Source organism: Leucopleurus acutus (assembly GCF_964270905.1).
Source record: "Leucopleurus acutus genome assembly, chromosome: 1".
Taxonomy (NCBI): Eukaryota; Metazoa; Chordata; class Mammalia; order Artiodactyla; family Delphinidae; genus Leucopleurus; species Leucopleurus acutus.
Window position 1 is genome coordinate 1,771,229 of NC_139142.1, and position 24,187 is coordinate 1,795,415.

At 39.6% G+C, this 24,187-nt stretch overlaps 1 protein-coding gene across 8 annotated transcripts in view; it reads right to left on the reverse strand.

The window, feature by feature from the left end:
• The window catches only part of MARK3 (microtubule affinity regulating kinase 3), a 107,902-nt gene that overhangs the window by 37,657 nt on the left and 46,058 nt on the right, over positions 1 to 24,187 (reverse strand). For 7 of the 8 annotated variants that reach the window (XM_082843364.1, XM_082843362.1, XM_082843365.1 and 4 more), the window contains exons 4-5: positions 3,409 to 3,457; positions 1,405 to 1,470 (exon numbers count right to left, since the gene is read on the reverse strand). The exons of the other annotated variant lie outside the window; for it this stretch is intronic. In XM_082843364.1, the coding sequence (XP_082699490.1) occupies positions 1,405 to 1,470; positions 3,409 to 3,457 (115 nt within the window). The remainder of the gene's footprint in view (positions 1 to 1,404; positions 1,471 to 3,408; positions 3,458 to 24,187) is intronic. 8 annotated transcript variants of the gene reach the window in all.

Here is a 24,187-nt window from a genome sequence, read left to right on the forward strand (position 1 = left end):
AACTCCGTATAGACTTATGGTTCTACAATTAACCTTCAGCTCTTCCTACTGCTCAACTGCGAAAATCCCAACTAAATTCTCAAACCACACATTTAAAAGATGAAGCACACAACTAATTATGAATTAGAAGTATGAAAAAGTGGTGCCAGGGGTGTGCCTGCTCTGCCCACAACAGGTTTACAATCTTTTATTTAATGGTTAACTCACCACAGTGAGGCTGAGATTCAACTTTCTGTCTCCAGGTTCTGCATCCTGGATCAAAGTGCTAACAAAACAAAACTCTACTATAATCAAAACAATTTAATCTATACTGTAGAGTTAAATAGAGTATGTCTCCAGTAGTTTATAATTTCATTAATTCAGTTCAATTCTTATTTGCTGAGTATCTGCTATGTGCCAGGCACTATGCTAGAGACAGGGAACATACAAAGACAAACAAGAAAGCTTCTGCCTTTCACAAACAATGAAAACTCACACACAGTCCAAAAACTACAAGCATAGCCCAACAATAACCCTAAAATGAAAATCTTTGTAAAAGATAACAGCGATATACATTCATTTCATAAAACTGTCTACATGTATACAACCTTATAGGCAAATAATTACCAGTCCTTAATCTTTATTTTAGGGAAGTCTAACCATAAACACGGTGAACACCATTTCTGGCCTTGGGAAATGATGGACACCAATGACATAAAAATCTGATAAAGACATCCATCCAACATGCAGTACACATTTATTTCAAATAGGCTAATGCACTGACAGTTTTGAAAATTCAAGTACTGGAACAAACAAAATGTGCTATATACACACAATGGAATATTATTCAACCCTGATAAGGAAAGAAATTCTGACACAGGCTACTAAATGGATGAACCTTAAGGACATTACGCTAAGTGAAACAGGAAGTCACAAAAGGACAAATATTGTATGATCCCACTCATATGAGGTCCCTAGAGTAGTCAAATTCATACAGAAAGAAAGCAGAATGGTGGTTGCCAGGGGCTGGGTGGAGGGAGGATGGGGAGTTACTGTTTAATGGAGACAGAGTTTCATTTTGGGAAAATGAAAAAGTTCTGAAGATGGATGATGATAATGGTTAACAATGTGAATGTACTTAATGCCACAGAACTATACACTTGAAATGGTTAAAACAGTAAATTTTATGTTATACCATAATAAAAAAAATCCAAGTATTTGCTTATTATCAATTAATGATGCTAATAATGAAACACTTAATAGCAACCCACAGAACTGCTAGGAATCAGCCTTCCTGATTCTCATTCGAGTGTATTATGATTCTGAATGTTAAGTGAAACTTTAACGATTATCCGTGTGGGCTGTGTGGTTGTGTATTCTTCTAAAAGGGAAGAAAGAAAGAAAAACAATTTATAAATTTCTTACCTCCACTGGCATACTCCATGATTAGGTAGAGTGTTTTGTCAGTTTCAATGACTTCGAATAACTTCACTAGGGGAGGGGAGAAGATACAGGAGAAAAAGAAACAAATGTCCATATGCACAGTACTATGTACATATAAACTATAACTACAAAAAGTAACTTTTTCCTGTTAAAGATTTTAATAGCTGGCCCGCTAAAAAAATTCTTTTAGGAAAATTTATAATATATTACAACAGCAGAAAAGATTTTATAAAAACATGGAATTCCATAAAAATAAACATAGTTTCTGGGTGCTCAAACGGTGTAACTTCAGGATGCACTCAGCAGTCTAGTGAAGTGTATCTGCTCTCATTTCATCCTCCTGTATTACATCTGTATCTGTTTTATTCCTAAAAGTGCAAGTCCATTCACTTGTCATTATGGCTTTAAGGATACATATAATTCCACTTGAGACTTCTGTTGCTTGGGAAACATCACAATTCTCAGAGAACAAGGTCCTTTTGTTTCTTTTCTTTTTCTTAAAGATGTATTTTATTTTATTTATTTATTTTTTTTGGCTGTGCCATGCAGGATCTTAGCTCCCCGACCAGGGATCCAACCTGAGCCCCTGGCAGTGAGAGTGTGGAGTCCTAACCACTGGACTGCCACGGAATTCCTAAGGAGGTTCCTTTGTTTCTATTCTAAAGCCAGAGATGGCAAAGTAGAAGGGATTATACTATAAATAATTGAAAAGAACTTTTTAAAAAGAATTATTTTCAATGGGTCAGTGTGACTACTATAGCAGTCTCCTGTTACAGATACAAATAATATTTCTATTACTGCTAATTCATAAAACCATAGCAAATCAATCAGAAATATAAAAATTTTAAATGAAACTGAAGTTACTCTCTCAAGCTATCAAATCACTATCTCCTGTATCTACTTTGGTAATACATACTTTACAATTAAATTTAGCAAAAAAGGGAGCAGGGAGGGAGAATGCTAATCTCTTATGTTGTGGGTTATTTTCTGATGCTTTAACACAGAGTATTAGATCAAATAAAGTACCTTACACAGTATTGGATGTGTTTGTTGAACTGGTGAATAAAAGTATCATATCATTTTTAAGATGATATATGTTCAGGCTGTTAAGAAAAATTATTTAAAGAAATTTAAGGCATATATGCTGGTAAACCATCAACATATAAATAACAGCTTTCTAAAATTCCAATGCAAGGGGAATTCCCTGGCAGTCCAGTGGTTAGGACTCCTAGCTTCCACTGCAGGGGGCTGGGGTTCGATCCCTGGTCAGGGAACTAAGATCCTACAAACCACGTGGCCCGGCCAAAAAAAAAAAATAATAATAAAATAAAATTCCAATGCAAATACTGGCTCTTTTGCGTAAACTATTTTAATCCAATGGGAATTTAAATTTTTAGAAATTTATATTTTCAAAGATGTCATTTAGTAGTAAGTATAGAGAACTCTAATCAGGGTACAACGTAAGTAATTAAAAAACAAAACAAAAAGGTTTAAGGTAGCTACTTCTTGGCAGTATTTTTTTGGTGGGAAGTTGGAATTTGAAATCCAGAGTTGGCTAGCTAGTTCCCTATTGCTTTAAAAATATGATTCAATATACCAGTATTTTCTTAGGAACACAGCTAGAGCAGAAAGTTTTACACCTTTGAAAATCGTAACTCTAACTTACTATAATTCCCTCTTCTCTATCTATAAATTAAGTACAATTATGACATTTTCTAATATATTAAAAATTAGAAAATTATAATCTGACTACATATGTTTCTACTGAATTAAAGCTTTACATTAATCTTTTAACCTATCTTAGTAATTTCAAAAAGTTAACAAAAATGATCAATATACATATACATATACATATATATTCTAAAAGTGTACCTGGGCTGGGAGAAGGGAAGAAATCTCCTGTCACTCCTGGAATTATGTTTAGCTTTATGACATACTTTCAAGAATGCATTTAGACCCAAAAGTATTTAAGAAAGCAGAAAGTACCTATGTTTGGATGATTTAAAATCTTCATTATTCTTACTTCTCTGAAGAGCTAAAAAACAAACACACACACAATTCCCCCAATACAGGTTATTAAACATTATATATATTTAATGAAGATATATTTATATTCCATGGTTGCAATATAAATTTTCTCTTAGATAATTGATTCACTGATAATGTTTAGTAGTCCACATCTAAGAAATGGAAATCCAGGGTAATTATGAAGTAGTTTTGTTACCTAATACTAAATACTTTAATTTTATCTTACGAAAAAAGCAGAGGTCCCAGAAGAGGATGATATTTTGCTATTGTGAATTATACTCTGAATTATATTTTGCTACCTTGAACACAGAAATCAGATTTAAACAGGAATAGTTTGTGATTAGACTTAGTGTGATTCAGTAACTACCTAGGGGTTCTAATTCTGCAAATCAAAACTTGTATAGTCACAATGAACTGCATCATGATAATTCCAAGTAATTCTATAAGAAGATTTTGAATAAAACCACTTCAAGCTGACTACCCATCACACAGAATAAGGGGAAATAGTAAATTGTTGCACAAACACCTGCTGTGAGTTCAGAGGCAGGTCACAGCATTAGGGCCTGGGCTAATATGAGATTTCAGAAAATAACAGAATTTTACAGGTCATCTTATACAACCCTCCTGCAAACAAATGGAAACCAGAAAAAGAGAGGAAAAGATCTTCCAAGGTCCTACTATCTTTCCATGGGGAATATGGCCAGAACTAGTCTCCCAGCACCCAGTATACTATACAGCCTACAGGAGGCAAGGCTGGAACGTGGTTTGGGAAACGAGCAGCAGCTGGCTATGGAAAAAGGAAGTTGGGGCTCTCCCTGCGTTTGTCCTTGTCCACCAGGTCTGATCTAGAACTGAATCAGCAGCTAACAGCTGAAAGGCATGGTATCTGACCTACAGACAGCTCAGAGCTTAAAAGCATGTAATCAAGATGAAGAGCCTTCCTGTCTAGAATACTGGATCATCCCTAAAGGCAGGAGCACTTTTATCTCCAACATAAATACTTCCTATTGCTGTTGTGGTCATTCCCACATTTTCTGTTCTGAGATGAGAAGACAGCCTCCCTAACAACCATTCAGGCTTGAGTTCTTTCTTAATTTCCCTCTGTCAAGCTAACACAGGAATCTCGTTTTTCCAATCCATCATAGTTGGACTTGTAGCTATAATTTGAACCTCCCAGTTATTTCTACAAATGCTAAATTAGAAGAGCTCCAAGTTGGATATCATACTAACACAGCTTAGGACACTGCATTTAGAATGAAACCCTGACCACGGCCATGGCAGCCTCTGCCTACCCTCCAACCTCAGCTCCAGCCACCGTGATTTCTCTCAGATATTAGAACATACTAAGCTCTTTCCTTCCTTAGAGTCTTTTTTCCTTTTCATCCTTCAAGACTCAGGCAGATTCTCTAAAAACCTCATCTAAGTAGGTCTCCTTTGTTTTACATCATAGCAATTTTTACTTCCTTCCTAGACTGTCTTTCAAGTTGTGATAATACATTTCTGTTTACCAGTTCACTGTTGTGTCTGTCCTCATCCACAGTGAGCACGTCTGTTTCCCTTCACTACTGCATCCTTGAAACCAAGCCTGGCCCACAACAGGAACTCATTTGTTTGACAAATGCCTGCAGGAAAGTACTAACTACCAAGAAGTGTGGTCTGAGCCAGGCTCCTTAGCATTCTAATGACCACACTGCTTTGAAATCCTGAGCAGTAGAATGCCTATTACAGGGTTGTCGTAGTTCTGCTGGCGAGAGAGGTCAAATGAAAGCGATTGTTTTTTAAATCCCTACTAGCAGTGCAGCACTAAAACATCAGAGCTAAAGTGATTAGAACCAAAGAGCAGGAAAAAAAAATGTAATACTATAGGGATTCAAGGGAGGGAGAGCTCACTTATGTCTGGGGTAGTGGGCACCATGGAGGTAACTGGATTTATGCAGTTGAAAATGGGCTATGTGTGCTCCATATATGTGAGCAAAGACAGGGAGGTGCAACCAAGTAAGACTATTTAAAGAAGACCAACCCATCACTAGATCTGAAGTGGGCCTTGAGAATCTCACCTTTCAACTACCACCCCAGGTGTGGTGGTTTTCAAACAGGTCCACAAATCCTTTGACAATCCTCCCCTCAAAAGGCAGAACTTAATACCCCTCCCTTTGTGTGTGGGCTGCAATGAGTGACTTGCTTCTAATGAACAGAGTAAGGCAGAGGCAATGGTGAGGGGACTTCAGAGACTGACGTAAAAGGCACTGGGACTCCCTCCTTGCTCTCACAGATCACTTCCTTGCATGTTGTGAGCACACTGAGCACCTCAATGGACAGGCCCAGATGGCAAGGAAATGAGGACTCATACCCACAGCTGGTGAGGAACTGCAGGCCCTAGACAAGAGCCAGGGGAGAGGGCCTTTTCGAAGTGGATACACCAGCCCCAATCAAATCTTTGGATGCTGCATCTGTGGCTCTCACCCAAAATCTCTTGAGAGCACCTGAGCCAGAACCATCCAACGAAGTCACTCCCAAACACATGACTCACAGAAACTGTGAGATGACACATGGTTCTAAGTTGCTAAGTTTTGGAGTAATTTTTAGAGAGTCGTAGTACACTACCGGTAACACACTAAAGTTTGAAACCCCCTGAGTTACATACAGCAGAGGTCACACCAAGGGCTGCGTTGTGAAAACAGAGGAAAGGTGAGTGGCACCAGATAGAAGGATGAATAGTACAAGCTTACGCTGTAGAAAGAATAGCCAAAGGTTCCCTAGCAGGGTAGTGTCAGGGTATTACCAAAATAACTTTACATATCTGCCTCTATCAGAATTATACATCAGGTAGAAATGAGTTCATAAACTCTATACCAAGTTAATCAAAGGTGGTGGGGAGAGGAAGCTAATAGTGATCAAGTGTCACCTCTGTCTGAAGCTCAGCACTAGATGCTTCACGTCTATGATCCTCTCTGACTTAATTTTCACAACTCTGTCAGGTGACTACGGTCATCTCCAATGTACAGGAGAGGAGGACTAAGAAAGTTAAGAAACTCGATCAGGTTCTCTCAGCTAACACGTGCCGGAGTCCAGAGTCTGAGGTGTCTGACTCCAGAATCCACACTCATCTCACGAGTCCAAGCAGCCACCTTTGAAATGTACAAGTAAAACAACCGACAGATTACAAGCTGGCAATACAGAGAACCCAGAGCAACAGGTGGGTACTGGCACAGAATTGTTTTAAAAGTTGACAATTTGCATATACGGTTAAAATGCCAGAGATTTCATTTATTTGTATCAACTGTGAACCTGATGGCTGAAGATAAATTTGGATATAAATAATTTATTGAAAAGAAAACATGAACTTTAAGCAAAGTCCCTACTAGGATTGTACAACATATTTTTAAGTTTTGCTACTATAAAAGGACATTTAAATAAGACGTTCACCTATTTCTACTATCTTATTTCTCTACATTCCCTTTCAACCTTATGCAGATGCTAGTTGTAAAAAATAAAATAACACAGAAATGTGTAAAGTGAAAGAGTTCTCTCCTCATCGACTAATCTCCACCCTCTACACATCTTCCCATTTTTATGTCCTTTAGGAACTGGTAGACAGGAGGAGAACAAACATCTCTAAAGGCAAAGACGTGGACCCTGGTGACGAGAACACTAAACACACTAAGCCCACAGTACTACAGAGTAAAGAAATGTCCCCAAAGCCTGTACTGAGGATGTACAGGAATTATCCTTGGGAAAAAACAATTTTACCAATTGATATAAAAATAAAATGAGCATATAAGAGACAGCATAGGGTAGGGTGAGATGTTATCATAGTCATCAAACTGTGATCTAAATCATCATGACCAAAGTGTTCAGACTTGCTTCTCCAGATATATAGGTATGAGGCAGAATGAACAGGCCAAAGGTTGAGAGCCTGTGCTTTTCATGGCAGCTGAGTGACACGCTGGATGACAACTCATGTATTAGAAATAATGGACAGGAATATAATCGCCAACCTCTTCTTTACTAGGAAAGAGGTGAACTGTAAATCAAGATTGTGAGTAATTATTAGCTGCCTTGGATGAAGAGAAGGAGATACAGGTAAGAAGCATTCAGGGGGTAAGGGAGAGGGAGGCAGAGTTGAAGCCTAAGTTCGTGAATCTGGGTGCCACTCTGAGATAGAAGACTCAAGCTGCAGCGAGGAAGGTGAGCCTGGCTTTGGACATGCCACGTGAGGGGCAGTTAAGTGAGGATACTGAAAGCATAGCATGGTACTTGGTATTTGGGTCTGAAGCTCAGGAAAGAAATCTGGGCTAGAGATAAATTCTGTAGAATTATTAGCATAGGGATAGTATCCTTGGAAGGAAATGACACCGCCTAACTGTAAAATGAAAAAAACAGAATCATCAACAAGCAAGCATTTCAGAGAAGAGAGCTGAGGCCCACAGCGGAGACTCGGAAGAGGCAGCCAGAGTGACAGAATGAAATCCAGACACTAGACTCTAATGCCTACCACAGACAAACCTCTGTTTGTAACCAGCTTCCCAGACCCTGGAACGTGTCTGGGGCACTTCATGAAGGAAAGAGAGAAGGATGATGTACCTGCTGTTTCCTCATTATGGCCCTTTGTCTCACTTACCACACTGATCACAGCACCTCTGCTGAACAAAAGAACAAATCAAAGACCCTCTCAGACAAAACTGAGGGAGAGAGCCTGGCAAAAGCCCAGAGTTTGTGGAGAAGGAACTGTCAAAATGCTCTGATGTGAAAAAGAAAGAAAGAAAAATGTCTTTGCTTCTCTATAAACAGATTACCTCTAGAAGGACAAATAGAAACTGATGCCACTGGTGGTCCCAGGGCAGGGACCTGGATGCATGGAAGTCAAGGGGTAGATAAAGACTTTGCCTTCTATAGTTTTATCTGTCCTTTGAACTCTGAATCACAACTGTAGTATCTATCTCCTCTCCTCCAATTAATTTGAATTTTAAGAAAAAGATGGAGAATGAACAAAGAAAAGTGTTTTTTGACAAAAGGGGAATTCCCGAAAAAGAAAACTGCTGTATTCTGAGGACTGTTAACAAGAAGAGAGTTTACTATTCCTTTTCATAGTCTGGGCCAAGGCTGCTGATGGGTGAAAGGCAGACAAGTCTTCCAGGGAATATCTTTAAAGTCCAGCAAATATGACAGCCAGCACAGTAAGGCAAAACTTAAGGAGCTTAAAGAGAGTTTAGTTACTCTCAGAACCACCCTAACATTAAAATAAACAACAGAATAGGAAAGTTAACAAATAACAGAGAAGATAAGAGCACTATTAAAGACCCTTTGTTTAACACTAGGCAAAGGCAGTGACCTATCTCCTACCCAGGAAGAGCTGTCTATAGATGGGGGGAGATATATATGTGTGGGTGTACTACAGTGTAATTAACCAGAATTTTACTGATATCATGTAGGTTATCCCTAACTTTTTGCTGTTGTAACATTACAATGAGCATCCTTGTATATATACATCCTCATACACTTATGCAAATATATTGGCAGAGTAGATTGGGGGGCCAAAGGGCATACATGCTTTTAAAATTTTGTTAGTGCTATATTACTCTCTAAATATATATTAATTTAAACTATGTCAGCAATAACAGAGTTCCTGATTCTCTACACTCTTGCCAACAATATGTATTATCAGTTTTTTGCAAATCTGGTGAAAAAATGTTATCTTTTCGGATGTTAAACATTTTTTACTTGAATATTGACCATCTGTCCTACTAATTGCCTGAGTGTATCTTTTGACTATTTTCTATTAGGTTATATACTCCTGTTTCTCCTCGATTTGCAAGACCTTTTATATAGTATGGAAATAAGACTTTTGTCTGCCATAGCAGAAAATGTTGGGTCCTTACTCAAATTCACCCTCTTTCCTTTGCTGACTTTCATGAGCAATCCTTCCAACTTTTTAAGCTATTTCATCTACTGTTTACTGCATATTTCTAAAATGCCAGATTATATTGCTTCCTTGATTTTCCATTTTAGACACTGTCTTGTGACTCCCACTTTGGATTTAACTTTTGTAAACCCTTCCAAACACAGACTTATGCTTCCCCTCTCCATCCTCTTCATGAAGTTCTATTACAGTTTTGGCTAAGTAAATATTATGTTTAATTTTTATTGCTAAAAGCAGTACATACAGTTTTAAAAGTTGAACTGTGTAATGTAATATATCTCTCCACCCTCAACCCTTGTTCATAATGTCAAGCACTTTCAACTCAGGTATTTGCTGCCTTACTTTCTCTTTTTTTAATATATATATATTTTTTGACATGGACCATTTTAAAGTCTTTATTGAATTTGTTACAATATTGCTTCTGTTTCATGTTTTGGTTTATTGGCCACAAGGCATGTGGGATCTTAGCTCCCCGACCAGGGATCGAACACGCACCCCCTGCATTGCAAGGCAAAGTCTTAACCACTGGACCGCCAGGGAAGTCCCTGCTACCTAACTTCTGAATAGCATGCTTGTGCTGTTATTCTATGATTTCTTAGCCCCTCCCCCTGATATTAGCTATTTTCTTAGTATTGGCAGTGAAGATTTAGCTCTCTTACACCCTGTCCCCCACCCCACATCCCTTCCCACCTTCCTCCTGATCAGTTACCATAATATTTGGCTAAAGTATTCAGTTTACATTACATAAATATTCTTTATAGCCACACTAGGAATGCATTTCCATTTTTTATTTATCAAAAATGTTTCTGATTTCCTTTGAGCTAATGACTGTCTCGGTTATTTTGTTCACTTAGGTTTTCTATGTATCTCTCACTTTACTAATTCATCCTTAAACTTTGTAACAGAAGTGTATATCTCCTCTCAAATACTTGCAAATAGTCACGTTTTCTTTCTTTCCCCCCCCCGGAAATATCCATATTCTGGAAGCCCCTGTCCTGCTCTCAAGGCCTGCTGTGTTGGATTTCCTGTTCTAGACCCTATGCTCTTCTCTTTTTTAGTACTGTCCCCCGTTGTGGTGAAATATCCCACCAATAGCTCCTGAGGAAGGATAAGTGTATGATTAAAACCTTGCAAGAATGTTCTGATTCTATCTTCACATTTGATTGACATTTTGGCTGGGAAAGAATTCTAGGTCAGGACTTCCCTGGTGGCACAGTGGTTAAGAATCCACCTGCCAACGCAGGGGACATGGGTTCGAGCCCTGGTCCGGGAAGATCCCACACGCCACGGAGCAACAAAGCCCGTGCGCCACAACTACTGAGCCTTTACTCTAGAGCTTGCAAGCCACAACTACTGAGCCCACGTGCCACAACTACTGAAGCCCATGCGCCTAGAGCCTGTGCTCTGCAACAAGAGAAACCACCGCAATGAGAAGCCAGCGCACCGCAACGAAGAGTAGCCTCCGCTCACTGCAAGCAGAGAAAGCCTGCACACAGCAACGAAGACCCCAAAGCAGCCAAATTTAAACAAACAAACAAACAAAAAAAGAATTCTAGGTCATAATTGTTTTCTCTCAGAAATGCGCCCCCCCGTTTTAATGAGATATAATTGACATAGAATACTGTGTAAGTCTAAGGTTGTACAATGTGATGATTTGATACACATATATATTGTGAAATCTTTACCACAGTAAAGTTAGCTAACACATCCCTCACCTCACATAATTACCATTTTGTTGTTGTTTTCGTTGTGGTGAGAACATTTAAGGTCCACTCTCACAGCAACTTTCAAGTACTTGCTAACTATAGTCACCATGCTGTACAACAGATCCCTGGAACTTTCCATCTTGTAACTGGAAGTTACAACAGCTCCCCATTTCCCTCAACACCCCCATCCCCTGGCAACCACCATCTACTCTCTGTTTTTATAAGTTCAATTTTTTTTTAAAGATTCCACATATAACTGATATCACAGAGTATTTATCTGATTTAACTTAGCATAATGCCCTCAAGGTCCATCCATGTTGTCACAAAGAGCAGGATTTCCATTTTTACAGCTGAATAATATTCCTATTATTATAGGTTAGAATATATAATAATAATACTCCTCACACTTTCTTTACCCATTCATCTGTCAATGAACGCTAGGTTGTTTCCCTAGCTTGGCTATTAGAGTATACAATGCAACAAACATGGGATCTCAGATATCTCTCTGAGATAGTAACTGCATTTCCTGTGGATATACACCCAGAAGTGAAACTGCTGAATCATATGGTAGCTCTAATTTTAGTTTTTTGAGAAACTTCCATACTGTTTTCCAAAGTAGTTGTACCAATCTACATTCCTACCAACAGTACACAAGGTTTCCCATTTCTCTACACCTGTCAGCATTCATCTCTTGTCTTTTTGATAACAACCATTCTAACAGGTTGATTTGCACTCCCTTGATGGCTAGTGATGTTGAACACCTTTTCATGCACTTGTCGGCTATCTGAATGTCTTCGTTGGAAAAATGTCTATTCAGATCCTTTGTTGCTTTTTAAACTGGATTATTTGGGGTTTTATTTGCTACTGGTTGTAGGGGTTCCTTTTCTCCTATTTTGTAGGCTGCCTTTTCACTTTGTTGACTGTCGTTTGTTTTTTGTTTTTTTTGTTTGCTGTGAAGTTTTTTGTAGTCCCACTTTTTTGGCTTGTGATTTTGGTGTCATATTAAAAAAAAAAGTCATTGCTAAGAACAATGTCAAGGAGCTCTTTCCCACTGTTTTCTTCCACGAGCTTTATGGTTTCATATCTTCCATTTAAATCCCTAATCCATGAGTTAGTTTTTGTGCATGGTATAAGACAGGGGTCCAGTTTCATTCTTTTACACGTGAATATCCAGTTCTCTCAGAATTTTAAAGGCCTCGATCCATTTCCTTCCAGCTTACAGTGGTGTGGAATGGTATGATGACATTCTGCTACAATTCTTTGTGACCTATTTTTTCCTCTTCCTTCTCTTTAATTTTGATGTATTTAAATTTTAATATACCACAGATTCAGTCTCTGTGGTACATTAGCATTCAGTCCAGATATATTGTGGGTCTTTTGTCATTTACTGCATTGGGCACTGAGCCTTTCAATCTGGAAATTCAGGTCCTACAGTTCTGGGAAATCACCTTCTGTTAGTCTCTGATAATCTCCCCTCCTATCCCCAGTTCTTTTTACAACACCTCTTTACCAGAAACTAGACCTCCTAGATGGGTACCTCAAGTTCACATGGTATCTTTCTTAATTTTCATCTCTATGAACTTCTGTAATACTTTCTGAGAGCTTTCCTTGACTTTATTTTCCAACCCCTTTATTGAATTTCTTTCCAATACTATAAATTACCCTCTCCCCAACAGTCCTTTCTCAATGCACCATGTTCTTCTTTCATGAATATAATGGTCATTATTGCATTCTGTCTCCCTCTTTTTAAAATCTTTGAAAACATAATTAAAGTGTTGTTGTTTTTTAAAGTAGCTGAGTTTCCTCTTCCAGTGTTCCTTGCTCTTTCTTATTCTTGTTTGTTTTAGTTTCAGGTTATCCTCAAATATCTGGAGATTCTTGGCTGTCCTCCCATATTTAAGAGAGGCACCAAAATACTGGACTAAACGTTACATATATAAAAGCTGGACCATAGGATGACCGGGCAAAGATTAAGTAGATTCACTGAAAGACAATAATGTCTCTAACTATATTTTCATTTAACTCAATTTTCCTGGAGAAGAATCCTCCAATCTCCTTTTCAGGCAACACATGAAAGGCTAGAGAGTTCTGGGAGGCAAGCAAGGAGAGGGAAGACAGAGTATCTCACCACTCAGTGGGCCCGTTTTTAGTATGGGGTCCCCAAGTCTAGATGCTCTTCAATTCCGCCTCTTCAGAAAATAAACTGCCCAATTTCTACTGGGGCAGAGAAGGGCGGGTTGCCTGGAGGTGATATGAGGCCCAGTTACACATTTTAAGCCAATCCTGTTTCCAGTTCTACATGTACCTCCACCCACAAAAGGAGCTAACAGAACTCATCCTTAAACTTTCTGAATTCTGTGGCATGACTCAGCATGATTTTTGCTGGCACCAGCCTACCTATTCCCACCCCTAAGTGCTCCCCTTACGGATTGGTTTCAGTTCACTATGATTTGCTAAGTCTACTACATGAAAAAATATATATAATAGTGTACACACACACACACACACACACACACACACACACAACTATTCATCCATCTGCTTTCCATCTGGCAAACTAGGTTTAATTCTTTGTCTGCCAGTCTTCTCTATTTTTGACACTCCTTTTTAATTCCTTTACTACTATTTAGCGAGTGGGAGGAAGGAGCAAAGATAAATGTACTAATGTTTAACTGGAAGTCCTATATGCTAATACTTTAATTCCGAATTTTTGAATGGATGTTGTGAGATTGAACTATAGTTTTCTTCCCTGTTTCTAATACATTTTGATAGCCATGTATGTGAATTCCAGAGAAGAATTTGGAAGCTTCCCTTCAAGATCTATTCACTGAAGGTTTCAAAGAAGCCAATCATGAAATTCTGCATATGGCAATTTGAGGTGGCAGCTGGCCTTTTTACCACTATTCAATTTCTTCTGTAGTTACTGATGCATTTAGATTCTTTTGTAGAGTTAATTTTGATAAGTTACGTTTTCCTAGAAAATTATCCATTTTTTAGGTGTTCTAGTTTATTTGCACAAAAGGTTCTCTCATAATAATTTTAATTCTTCTCTATCTGGTCTTTTCCCTGCCCCTCATTTCATACTCATACTTTGTGTTGTCTCTCCCTATCCCCTGGATTAAGTAACTAGTGTTTATCTATTTTACTGCCTCCCTTCTCATCCCCCTCTCAAAAAAAAAAAGCTCTAGATCATTTTGATTGTTTTTCCAATTCACTAATTTCTGCCCTTTATAAGTTCCTTACATTATTCTTTGTTCCTGAGATTTATTTTGTTCCCTTCTCTAACTTATTAGTTGCATATTTAATGTATTGTCATTTTTTGTTTAATAATGTGTTTAAGGTTTCAGATTTACTTGAACACCAAAAGCAGTATTCTATAGGTTCGGATACACAGTATTACCTTCTAGATACACTGCAATTTTGGTTTGCATTTTCTCTTTGACCCCATGAATTCAAAGAGTTTTCAAGTCCCACATGCTTGTACTTTTTGTTTGTTTCTATTTTTATTGGTTTCTATTTTTATTGCTTGTTCAGAAAATGTAGCCTGGAAAGATCTCTTAGTCAGGCTTATTAATCATATTAACTGTTTATAGCTGTGTAAGTTATGCATTGCCCAACAGTGAGGAAATCACTTACGCTGCAATCATCATAGATTTGACTGGCACAGAGCTGTAATGTATCCTAAGAAAGGGATGCTTTTAAAAAAAAATGCACAAATGTGTGGGATTTCCCTGAGTCCAGTGGTTAAGACTCCGCGCTTCCACTGCAGGGGGCACGGGTTTGGTCCCTGGTCAGGGAACTAAGATCCAGCATGCCACATGGTGTGGCCAAAAATAAAATAAAAAATAAATTAATTAAATTAAAAATGCGCAATTTGTAATATGGGCTAGTGGAGGGGCTCTATATTAAGATCTGTATCTTTTTTTCCTCTACTTAATGTGTCATACATGGCCTGAGAGAAGATAAATCTATTTTGTCACTCTTGTGCTTCTATAAATTTAGCTCAGATTTTTCCTGTCATATATTTTGGGATTCTGTTTATCATTTGCCATTCCACTATTTTTAAAATAAATTTATTTATTTATGGCCGCGTTGGGTTTTTGTTGCCACGCGCAGGCTTTCTCTACTTGCGGCGAGCAGGGTCTACTCTTCATTGCAGTGTGCAGGTTTTTCATTGCGGTGGCTTCTCCAGTTGCGGTGCACGGGCTCTAGGCGCACAGGCTTCAGTAGTTGTGGCTCGTGGGCTCTAGAGTGCAGGTTCAGTAGTTGTGGCTCACAGGCTTAGCTGCTCCGCGGCATGTGGGATCTTCCCGGACCAGGGCTCGAACTGGTGTCCCCTGTGTTGGCAGGCAGATTCTTAACCAATGCGCCACAAGGGAAGCCCTGCCATTCTACTACTGAAAATAAAAATTTTAAATGAAAATAAATTTTAAAACCTGCCTTTAAAATAGCAATTGTGAAGTGAACCAGAATAACCACTTTGGAAGAACACAGTATGTGTGTGCAGAGGTAGGTACGGAAACTCTGTATTGCAGAAGAGTGGGGAACGGAGAGACGAGGCAATAAGTTGTAACACGTATGAAAAAACATAATTGGATTGCTACTTCACAATATGCACAACTTCAAGGTGGATTAAAGATTATAAACCTTTGAGACAACAGAGAAAAATATCTTTATGGCCCCAGGCAGGGAAGAATTTCTTAAAGAACACAGAAAAGGGGCTTCCCTGGTGGCGCAGTGGTTGAGAGTCCGCCTGCCGATGCAGGGGACATGGGTTCGTGCCCCGGTCTGGGTAGATCCCACATGCCGCGGAGCGGCTGGGCCCGTGAGCCATGGCCGCTGAGATTGCGCGTCCGGAGCCTGTGCTCCGCAACAGGAGAGGCCACAACAGTGAGAGACCCGCGTACCGCAAAAAAAAAAAAAAAAAAAAAAAAAACACAGTAAATGTACAAACCATATAAGAAAAGAATGACAATTCAGGTGTGTTAAAATTAAGAAATTCTGCTGTTCATCAAAAGACAACATCCAGAGAATGAAAAGATATACCATCAAACAGAAGAAGATATCTGCCACATGTCAGTATCCAGAATACATAATCTCTAAAATGATTAAGAAAAAATCCACTAGAAACTGAAAAGGCTTGAACAGGCAATTCACAGAAGAAACAAAAGCCAATAAAAATATGAATGATGTAATACTCATCAGCAATCATGGGAATATAAATGAAAACCACAATGACATAGTTTTATATCCATCAGATAGTCAAGAATTGAAAAATCAGACAAAATCAAATTTTGACGAGGATGTAACATTACTTGAACTGTCTTATATGCTACTGGTGGGAATATAAATTAACACAACTGCTTTGGATGAATGAGGATGTACAAACCCTGTGAACCAGTAAGTCTACTACTGGACACATATCCTTAAGAAACATAAACAACTTCACCAGGACACATACGAACAATCCATAGCAGTGTCTGTGATACAAATAGCTATAAGCAATCCAAATGTCTCTGAATCAGACAGAAAATGGATAAAATAAATCATGAAATATTCATATAATAGGATACTATATAACCATGAAAATAAGCATAGCAGTGAAAGTAAATTACATCTAAATACATCAACATGGAACACAATTTGGGCAAAATAAAGCAAACAGGAGAAGGACACAAATAACATGATTCCATTTATATAATATTTAAAATCTTCACACTATATTGATGAGGGACCCATATGTGGTAAAATTATAAAAACAATCAATAGAAAATAGTAACACAGGGACTTCCCTGGTGGCACAGTGGTTAAGAATCCACCTGCCAATGCAAGGGACACGGGTTTGACTCCTGGTCAGGGAAGATCCCATATGTCGTGGATCAACTAAGCCCGTGCGCCACAACTATTGAGCCTACGCTCTGGAGTGTGCGAGCCACAACTACTGAGCCCACGTGCTGCAACTACCGAAGCCCACATGACTAAAGCCCGTGCTCCGTAGCAAGAGAAGCCATTGCAATGAGAATCCTGCGCACTGCAACGAAGAGTAGCCCTCGCTTGCTGCAACCAGAAAAAGCCCACATGCAGCAATGAAGACTCAATGCCGGCAAGATAAAGAAATAAATTAATATATAAAAATAAATTAATTTTAAAAAGAAAGAAAATAGTAACACAAAATTTTTGTTAGTGGTTACCTTGTAAGGTGGGAAACAAAGAAGGAGGTCACGTTGGGGAAGGTTACAACGTGACTGATTTAAAGTATTGTTGCTGATCCATTTCTTGAATCAAATACCCTAAACATATGTATATGGCAAATATGTAACATTCTTCTGTATGTAAAGCATTTCATTCATTCATTCATTTTTGGCTGCACTGGGTCTTCACTGCTGAGCGCAGGCTTTCTCTAGTTGCAGTGAGCGGGGGCTACTCTTCGTTGTGGTGTGTGGGCTTCTCGTTGCAGTGGCTTCTCTTGTCACGGAGCACGGGCTCTAGGTGCATGGGCTTTAGTAGCTGTGGCACGCGGGCTCAGTAGTTGTGGCTCATGGGCTCTAGAGCAAGCACAGGCTCAGTAGTTGTGGCGCATGGGCTTAGTTGCTCCATGGCATGTGGGATCTTCCCGGACCAGGGCTTGAACCCATGTCCCCTGCATTGGCAGGCGGATTCTTAACCACTGCGCCACCAGGGAAACCCAATGTGCATTTTTTTTTTTTTTTGCAGTACGCGGGCCTCTCACTGCTGTGGCCTGTCCCGTTGCGGAGCACATGCTCCGGACGCGCAGGCCCAGAGGCCATGGCTCGCGGGCCCAGCCGCTCCACGGCACGTGGGATCTTCCCGGACCGGGGCACGAACCCGTGTCCCCTGCATCGGCAGGCGGACTCTCAACCACTGCGCCACCAGGGAAGCCCCCAATGTGCATTTTTATGATCAAGTATTTCAAAGACAAAGAAATTTTCCTACCACCTCAAAACCTAAGGTTCTGGTGGTCAAGATTCCTGGAATTAGGGCAATATGAGAAAAATATTAATTTAGTATTAAAATAAATTTGGTACTTATAAAATAATGAACAGATATTATTGGGTATCTACCACACGCAAGGTGAAGGAGCTTCAGTAAGCTCCTCTGTATGCTTCCCATATGGAAGGTGCTGGGCCTGATTCCTTCCAAGGGGACATGTTGGGAAAAGGCTATGTGAAGTTAGGGCTTTAAGTTCTAATGTTAGTTCAGTCAGTGTGTCAGTTAGTGCACAGTCATTAAGAATTTGAACTCTGGAGCCCACTATCTGTCCCCACCTGGGGATCTACCACTGACTGACTGAATCTAGGTGGCTTGACCTCTCTGGGCCTCTGGTACCCCCAGGGATAAAGGAACCTGACATGTTGTTGAGATCTTGGAACAGTGCGTGGCACACAATAAGCAACATACGGCTGTGATTCTGGTTGTTGTCGCTAGGATTCTTTCCCAAAGGTCTAGTTTTTGCCCAACTTTCAATTTTCCACAAATGGGTCCATGCTAGGCTCTAAGTTTAACCCATTTAAAATACCTGGTTCTTGGGACTTCCCTGGTGGTCCAGGGGTTAAGAATCCATCTCCCAATGCAGGGCATGTGGGTTTGATCCTTGGTTGGGGAACTAAGATCCCACATGCCACGGGACAACTAAGCCCAAGCGCCACAACTACTGGCTTGTGCGCTCTGGAGCCCGCACACCACAACTAGTGAGAGGCCCACGCGCTGCAACGAAGAGCCTGCATGCCACAACGAAAGATCCTGCATGCTGTTGAGGAAGATCCGTGTGCCGCAACTGAGACCCGATACAGCAAAATAAAATAAAATAAAATAAAATAGTTGGTTCTTCAGTGGCTTTTCTAAAATAGCACAATGAACAATTGGTACAATTAAAAATAAATTCTAATATTCTCAATTCATAATCTGTACTCTAAATTTGCTGCTAAAGTGAAAATGTCTGGCAATAAATTAAAAATTTCCCCATAAAGCAGCAGCAACACTGAAGCTATATTTTCTTACACTCCTATTACTATTTTTGAAATGTAACAATATACACATATTTTTATTCTCAATATTTTAAACATGTAAAATGAAGAGGGTTTGACTTAGATTTCATTTACCATATCCTGTTCGTAAAAGTTTACCTAATTCATTACACTGATCTGAATGCAGATGCTGGATTGAAATTAATAGTCAGGACTCTAGGTATTTTTTAATATCCTCTTTGATTCCTTCAGTGATCCACTGGTCTAGTGATCCATATTGTTTAGCCTCCACGTGTTTGTGTTTTTCACAGCTTTTTTTCTTGTGGTTTCTTGGATTTCTACTCTCACAGTGTTGTGGTCAGAAAAGACAATTGATATGACTTACAGTTTCTTAAGTTTGCCAAGGCTTGTTTTGTGGCCTAGCATGTGATCTATCCTGGAGAATGTTCCATGTATACTTGATGAAAATGTGTATTCTGCTGCTTTCAGATGGAGTGCGCTAAAGAATCAATATTGTTAAAATGTCCATACTAACCAAGGCAATCTACAGATTCAATGCAATCTCTATTAAAATACCAATGGCATTTTTCACAGAACTAGAACAAATAATTTTAAAATTTGTATGGAAACACAAAAGACCCCATATAACCAAAACAATCTTGAGAAAGAACAGAGATGGAGGAATCATACTCCCTGACTTCAGACTAAACTACAAAGCTACAGTAGTCAACACAGTATGGTACTGGCACAAAGAGACACATAGATAAATGGAACAAGATACAGAGCCCAGAAACAAACCCCCACACTTATGGTCAATTAATGTATGACAAGGGGGGGCAAGAATATACAATGAAGCAAAGACAGTCCCTTCAGTAAGTGGTGTTGGGAAAACTGGACAGCTACATGTAAAAGAATGAAATTAGAACATTCTCTAACACTATATACAAAAATAAACTCAAAATGGATTAAAGACCTAAATGTAAGACTGGATACTATAAATCTCCTGGAGAAAAATATAGGCAGAACACTCTTTGACATAAATTGCAGCAATATTTTTTTGGATCCATCTCCTAAAGTAAAGGAAATGAAAGCAAAAATAAACAAATGGGACCTAATTAAACTTAAAAGCTTTTGCACAGCAAAGGCAACCATTGACAAAATGAAAAGGCAACCTACTGAATGGGAGAAAATATTTTCAAATGATATGAATGATAAGGAATTAGTATCCAACATATATGAAAGAAGCAGACTCCCAGATACAGAGAAGAAACCAGCGGTTACCAGTGGGGAGAGGGAAGTGGGGAGGGGCAATATAGGGTAGGGGAGTAAGAGATACAAACTATTAGGTAATAAGCTGCAAGGATATACTGTACAACACAGGGAATATAACCAATATTTTATAATAACTATAAATGGAGTATAACCTTTAAAAATTGTGAATCACCACTATATTGTACACCTGTAACTTATATAATATTGTACAACAACTATACTTCAATTTTTAAAAATTTACAAAAAAGGATTCTAACAACTACTTTTGTTAATGGCCTGAGCTGTTTAGTCTCCTACAAGTCAATATGGAAAGAGGAAGGTATTAAGAAAGGAAAAGATCAACAGCGCTCATCAATGAAAAAGATCCCAACAATGATTTGTGCTTCACCAGATGGGTAAGGAGAAGGAAAGAAGTCCAGAAATTGGGTCAGGAAGAGTTTAAGAGAGGGGGGAGATATGTGGCAGCTGTAGTGGCAGCAGTCTATAAGACTTAAAACACTGGAGGAGGGGGTCATCTTTAAAACAGGTTACCTTTAGAAAGAGAATAGAAATTAAGGGTTTTTTTTAAACTACACAGATGATTCTACTGCACAACAAGGGTTAAAAAAGACTGCCCTAAGGAGGCTGAAGCAAAAGTACCCCAAATAACTCAGTGGTGGTAACAGTAAGAGTACATTACATTGTAGACCATAAGAAAAGCATGAGCGGGTTCTCTCTGCTTCCAAATATACAGCTCCCTGGCTTGTCCCACAACTGAGATTCCCTGGGATGCCAAAAAAAGGTCACTGCTATTACAGAGCTCTAACCATTAACAGTGGCTCCAAAATAAACACCAACTTTAAAAAGAAACCAGACTTGAGTGGGTGTAAGTAAAATTTCCCACAAAGACCCCGATAAAAGGAACCTATAGTCAACAATACTTTGATAATCATTCAGCAATCTGCTGTATATACTTTTTTTTTTGGCCACAGTGCACGGCTATGTCGGATCTTAGTTCCCCGACCAGGGATCGAACCCGTGCCCCCTGCAGAGGAAGTGTGGAATCCTAACCACTGGACCTCCAGGGAATTCCCGTATTTTGCACATACTTGAATTTATGCACATACTTAAATTTAAAATCATTCTTTTTTTTTCCTTAGTAATTTTTTTTTAACACAGGGATTTCTGTTTCTCTCTTACTAAAAGTCTGGATTTGAGAATGGTGCTTGAATATTACTCAAATATTGCTTGATGAGTCAGCAGAACCAACTAAAGGGTGGATTCTCCAATGAGGTGCCTTGTCCCTACCTTGTGGGATATTTTAATTGGATGAAAACATCCTTGTCCAATGTATACAGCACCAAACTAGAAGTGATAGCTAATACAAAAGACTCATTTTTCAAAAATACACTAAACAGACTGGAATTATGGTAGGAAACCATTTAAATGGTCTTCAGCAAGAATGAAATAAATTCAGTTAAGAAAAAAATCAATTACAGATGTGGAATAAACTAGCCCTGTGTTGAGGGCAAGTCCTGTAGCTGGCCCAAGAGGCTGAGTATTTACTCTGGAGAAGGGACCAAGAAGACCCAAGATAGTTGGTTATGTTGGATTGGTAGGGGTTATTTTTGTGGATTGGTAGATTTAACCTCCAAAGCTCCAAATGAAAGAACAGAGAACAGTACTGTACATGTTTCTAGAAGACAGATGCTAGTGTAAACTATGAAAGAAAAAAACCTGTTTAGGGACTTCCCTGGTGGCGCAGTTGTTAAGAACCCGCCTGCCAATGCAGGGGACACAGGTTCGATCCCTGGTCCGGGAGGATCCCACATGCTGCGGGCAACTAAGCCCGTGCACCACAACTACTGAGCCTGCGCTCTAGAGCCTGTGCTCCGCAACAAGAGAAGCCATCGCAGTGAGAAGCCTGTGCACCACAAATGAAAAATAGTCCCTGCTCACCACAACTAGAGAAAGCCTGCGTGCAGCAATGAAGACCCAACACAGCCATAAATAAATTAATTAAGAAAAAAAAAACCTGTATAATAACTAGAGTCGTCCAACACTGGAACAAGATGGCATAGGAAGCAGTGTGCCTCCATCCCTATACATGTTTAAAGCTGGCTAACCAGCTATCATAAACACATATTTTAAAAAATCAATTATTTCACTACATTCACACATTTGTTTTTAACTAATGGTTCCAGTTTAAGAAAAAGAGATTACTGTTTAAATTGACTATGTCACAGTATGGTGACAATTAAAGTTTCTGCCACCGAGAAGACTGAATATTTCTAAAATAACAAAATCTTAGTCAGAAGAACCCAGGGGGAAAGTTAGGGAATTACTGAAAAGTTTATTACACAGAGATGATTGTTCCTTAAAGAGCCGGGGCATTCAAGGCTCCCAGTTTGGCCTGATGTAACCGCCAGCTCAGGGCCTTGCACTGCCCTGCATACTCGCAGGCCTCGGCAGCCCACCGCTGCTGCAGTTGCTGCTCCTCAAGCTGTGTGTGCAATCCTCCCACGAACACTTAGTGAGGACCTCCATGTCAACGCTGCAAGGAGGACTGCAAAGGTCTTTCCATTCTTTATTACTTGGTAAAAAACATTTAGATCCTAAAGGTCTAAGTAAACTTTTACTGCAAACCACATGGTGAAGTTCACCCAGAGTCTGTTGTACTTCTCTGACTCTTCTTATCACAACGCTTGGTTCAGGAGAACAAGAATGTTTCTTAAACGAATTAGTAAGAGGGCACCCCTACTTTTCACTTGAAATCTACACATTCCTCGCATACTATCTCCTCACCCTGTGTTTTTGTTTTTTAAATTTATTTAGTTATTTTTGGCTGCATTGGGTCTTCGTTGTTGCGCATGCGGGCTTTCTCTAGTTGCAGTGAGCAGGGGCTACTCTTCATTGCGGTACACGGGCTTCTCACGGCAGTGGCTTCTCTTGTTGCAGAGCATGGGCTCTAGGCATGCAGGCTTTAGTAGTTGTGGCAGGCAGGCTCAGTAGTTGTGGCTCGCGGGCTCTAGAGCGCAGGCTCAGCAGTTGTGGCGCACAGGCTTAGTTGCTCCGCAGCATGTGGGATCTTCCCAGACCAGGGCTTGAACCCATGGTCCCCTGCATTGACAGGCGGATTCTTAACCACTGTGCCACCAGGGAAGTCCCCACCCTGTGTTTTAAAATGTAGGTTCTATTATTATTCAGGTATGGTGAGCCAAGAGATCAGGAGAAGAGTGCCATTAAAATGATGGTCTGTTACTTATAGTTCCCAAAAGAAGGGGGCACACAGTGCCATGCAGGGCCATGTGAGGAAGCACCAGGATGGGTTAGAAGGCCGATGGAGCAAGGGGAAAGCATGGGGAAGAGTTTTTATTCTGGTTTCCACAGGAAAGGTAAGTCCAGGCAGGGTAAGCAGGCTGAGGACTGGTTCACTGGGATAATTTCAGCAGGTTCTTGAGTATAAGTACAGTCTCTAGGTGTCCGATACCAGCTCTGCAATGATTAGGGCAGAGAAATATTGCCTCTTGGAGTTTAAGAGCCAGATAGGGGAGGTGGTTCAGAGTATGGGCTCTGTACTGGTTAGTTTCCATCTGAACAGTGTACTCACAGGGGAGTTGCTTACTATTTCCAGGAACTAGCTAGCCCTGGGGAGTAGTCTATCTCAGGTCAGCAAGGCCCCAGATGCCAGAGCATCAAGAATACAAAAAATAAGAAAATACAGTCAATACATCTTGCTTTATTTTTCTTCATGGCACTGACATGACATTATATATCTGTTTATTGCTGCTCTCCCACTATGATATCAATTCCATGAAAGTAGGAACTTCATTCATTTGGTTCAATGTTGTACCCTCAGTGCTCTCAACAGTGCC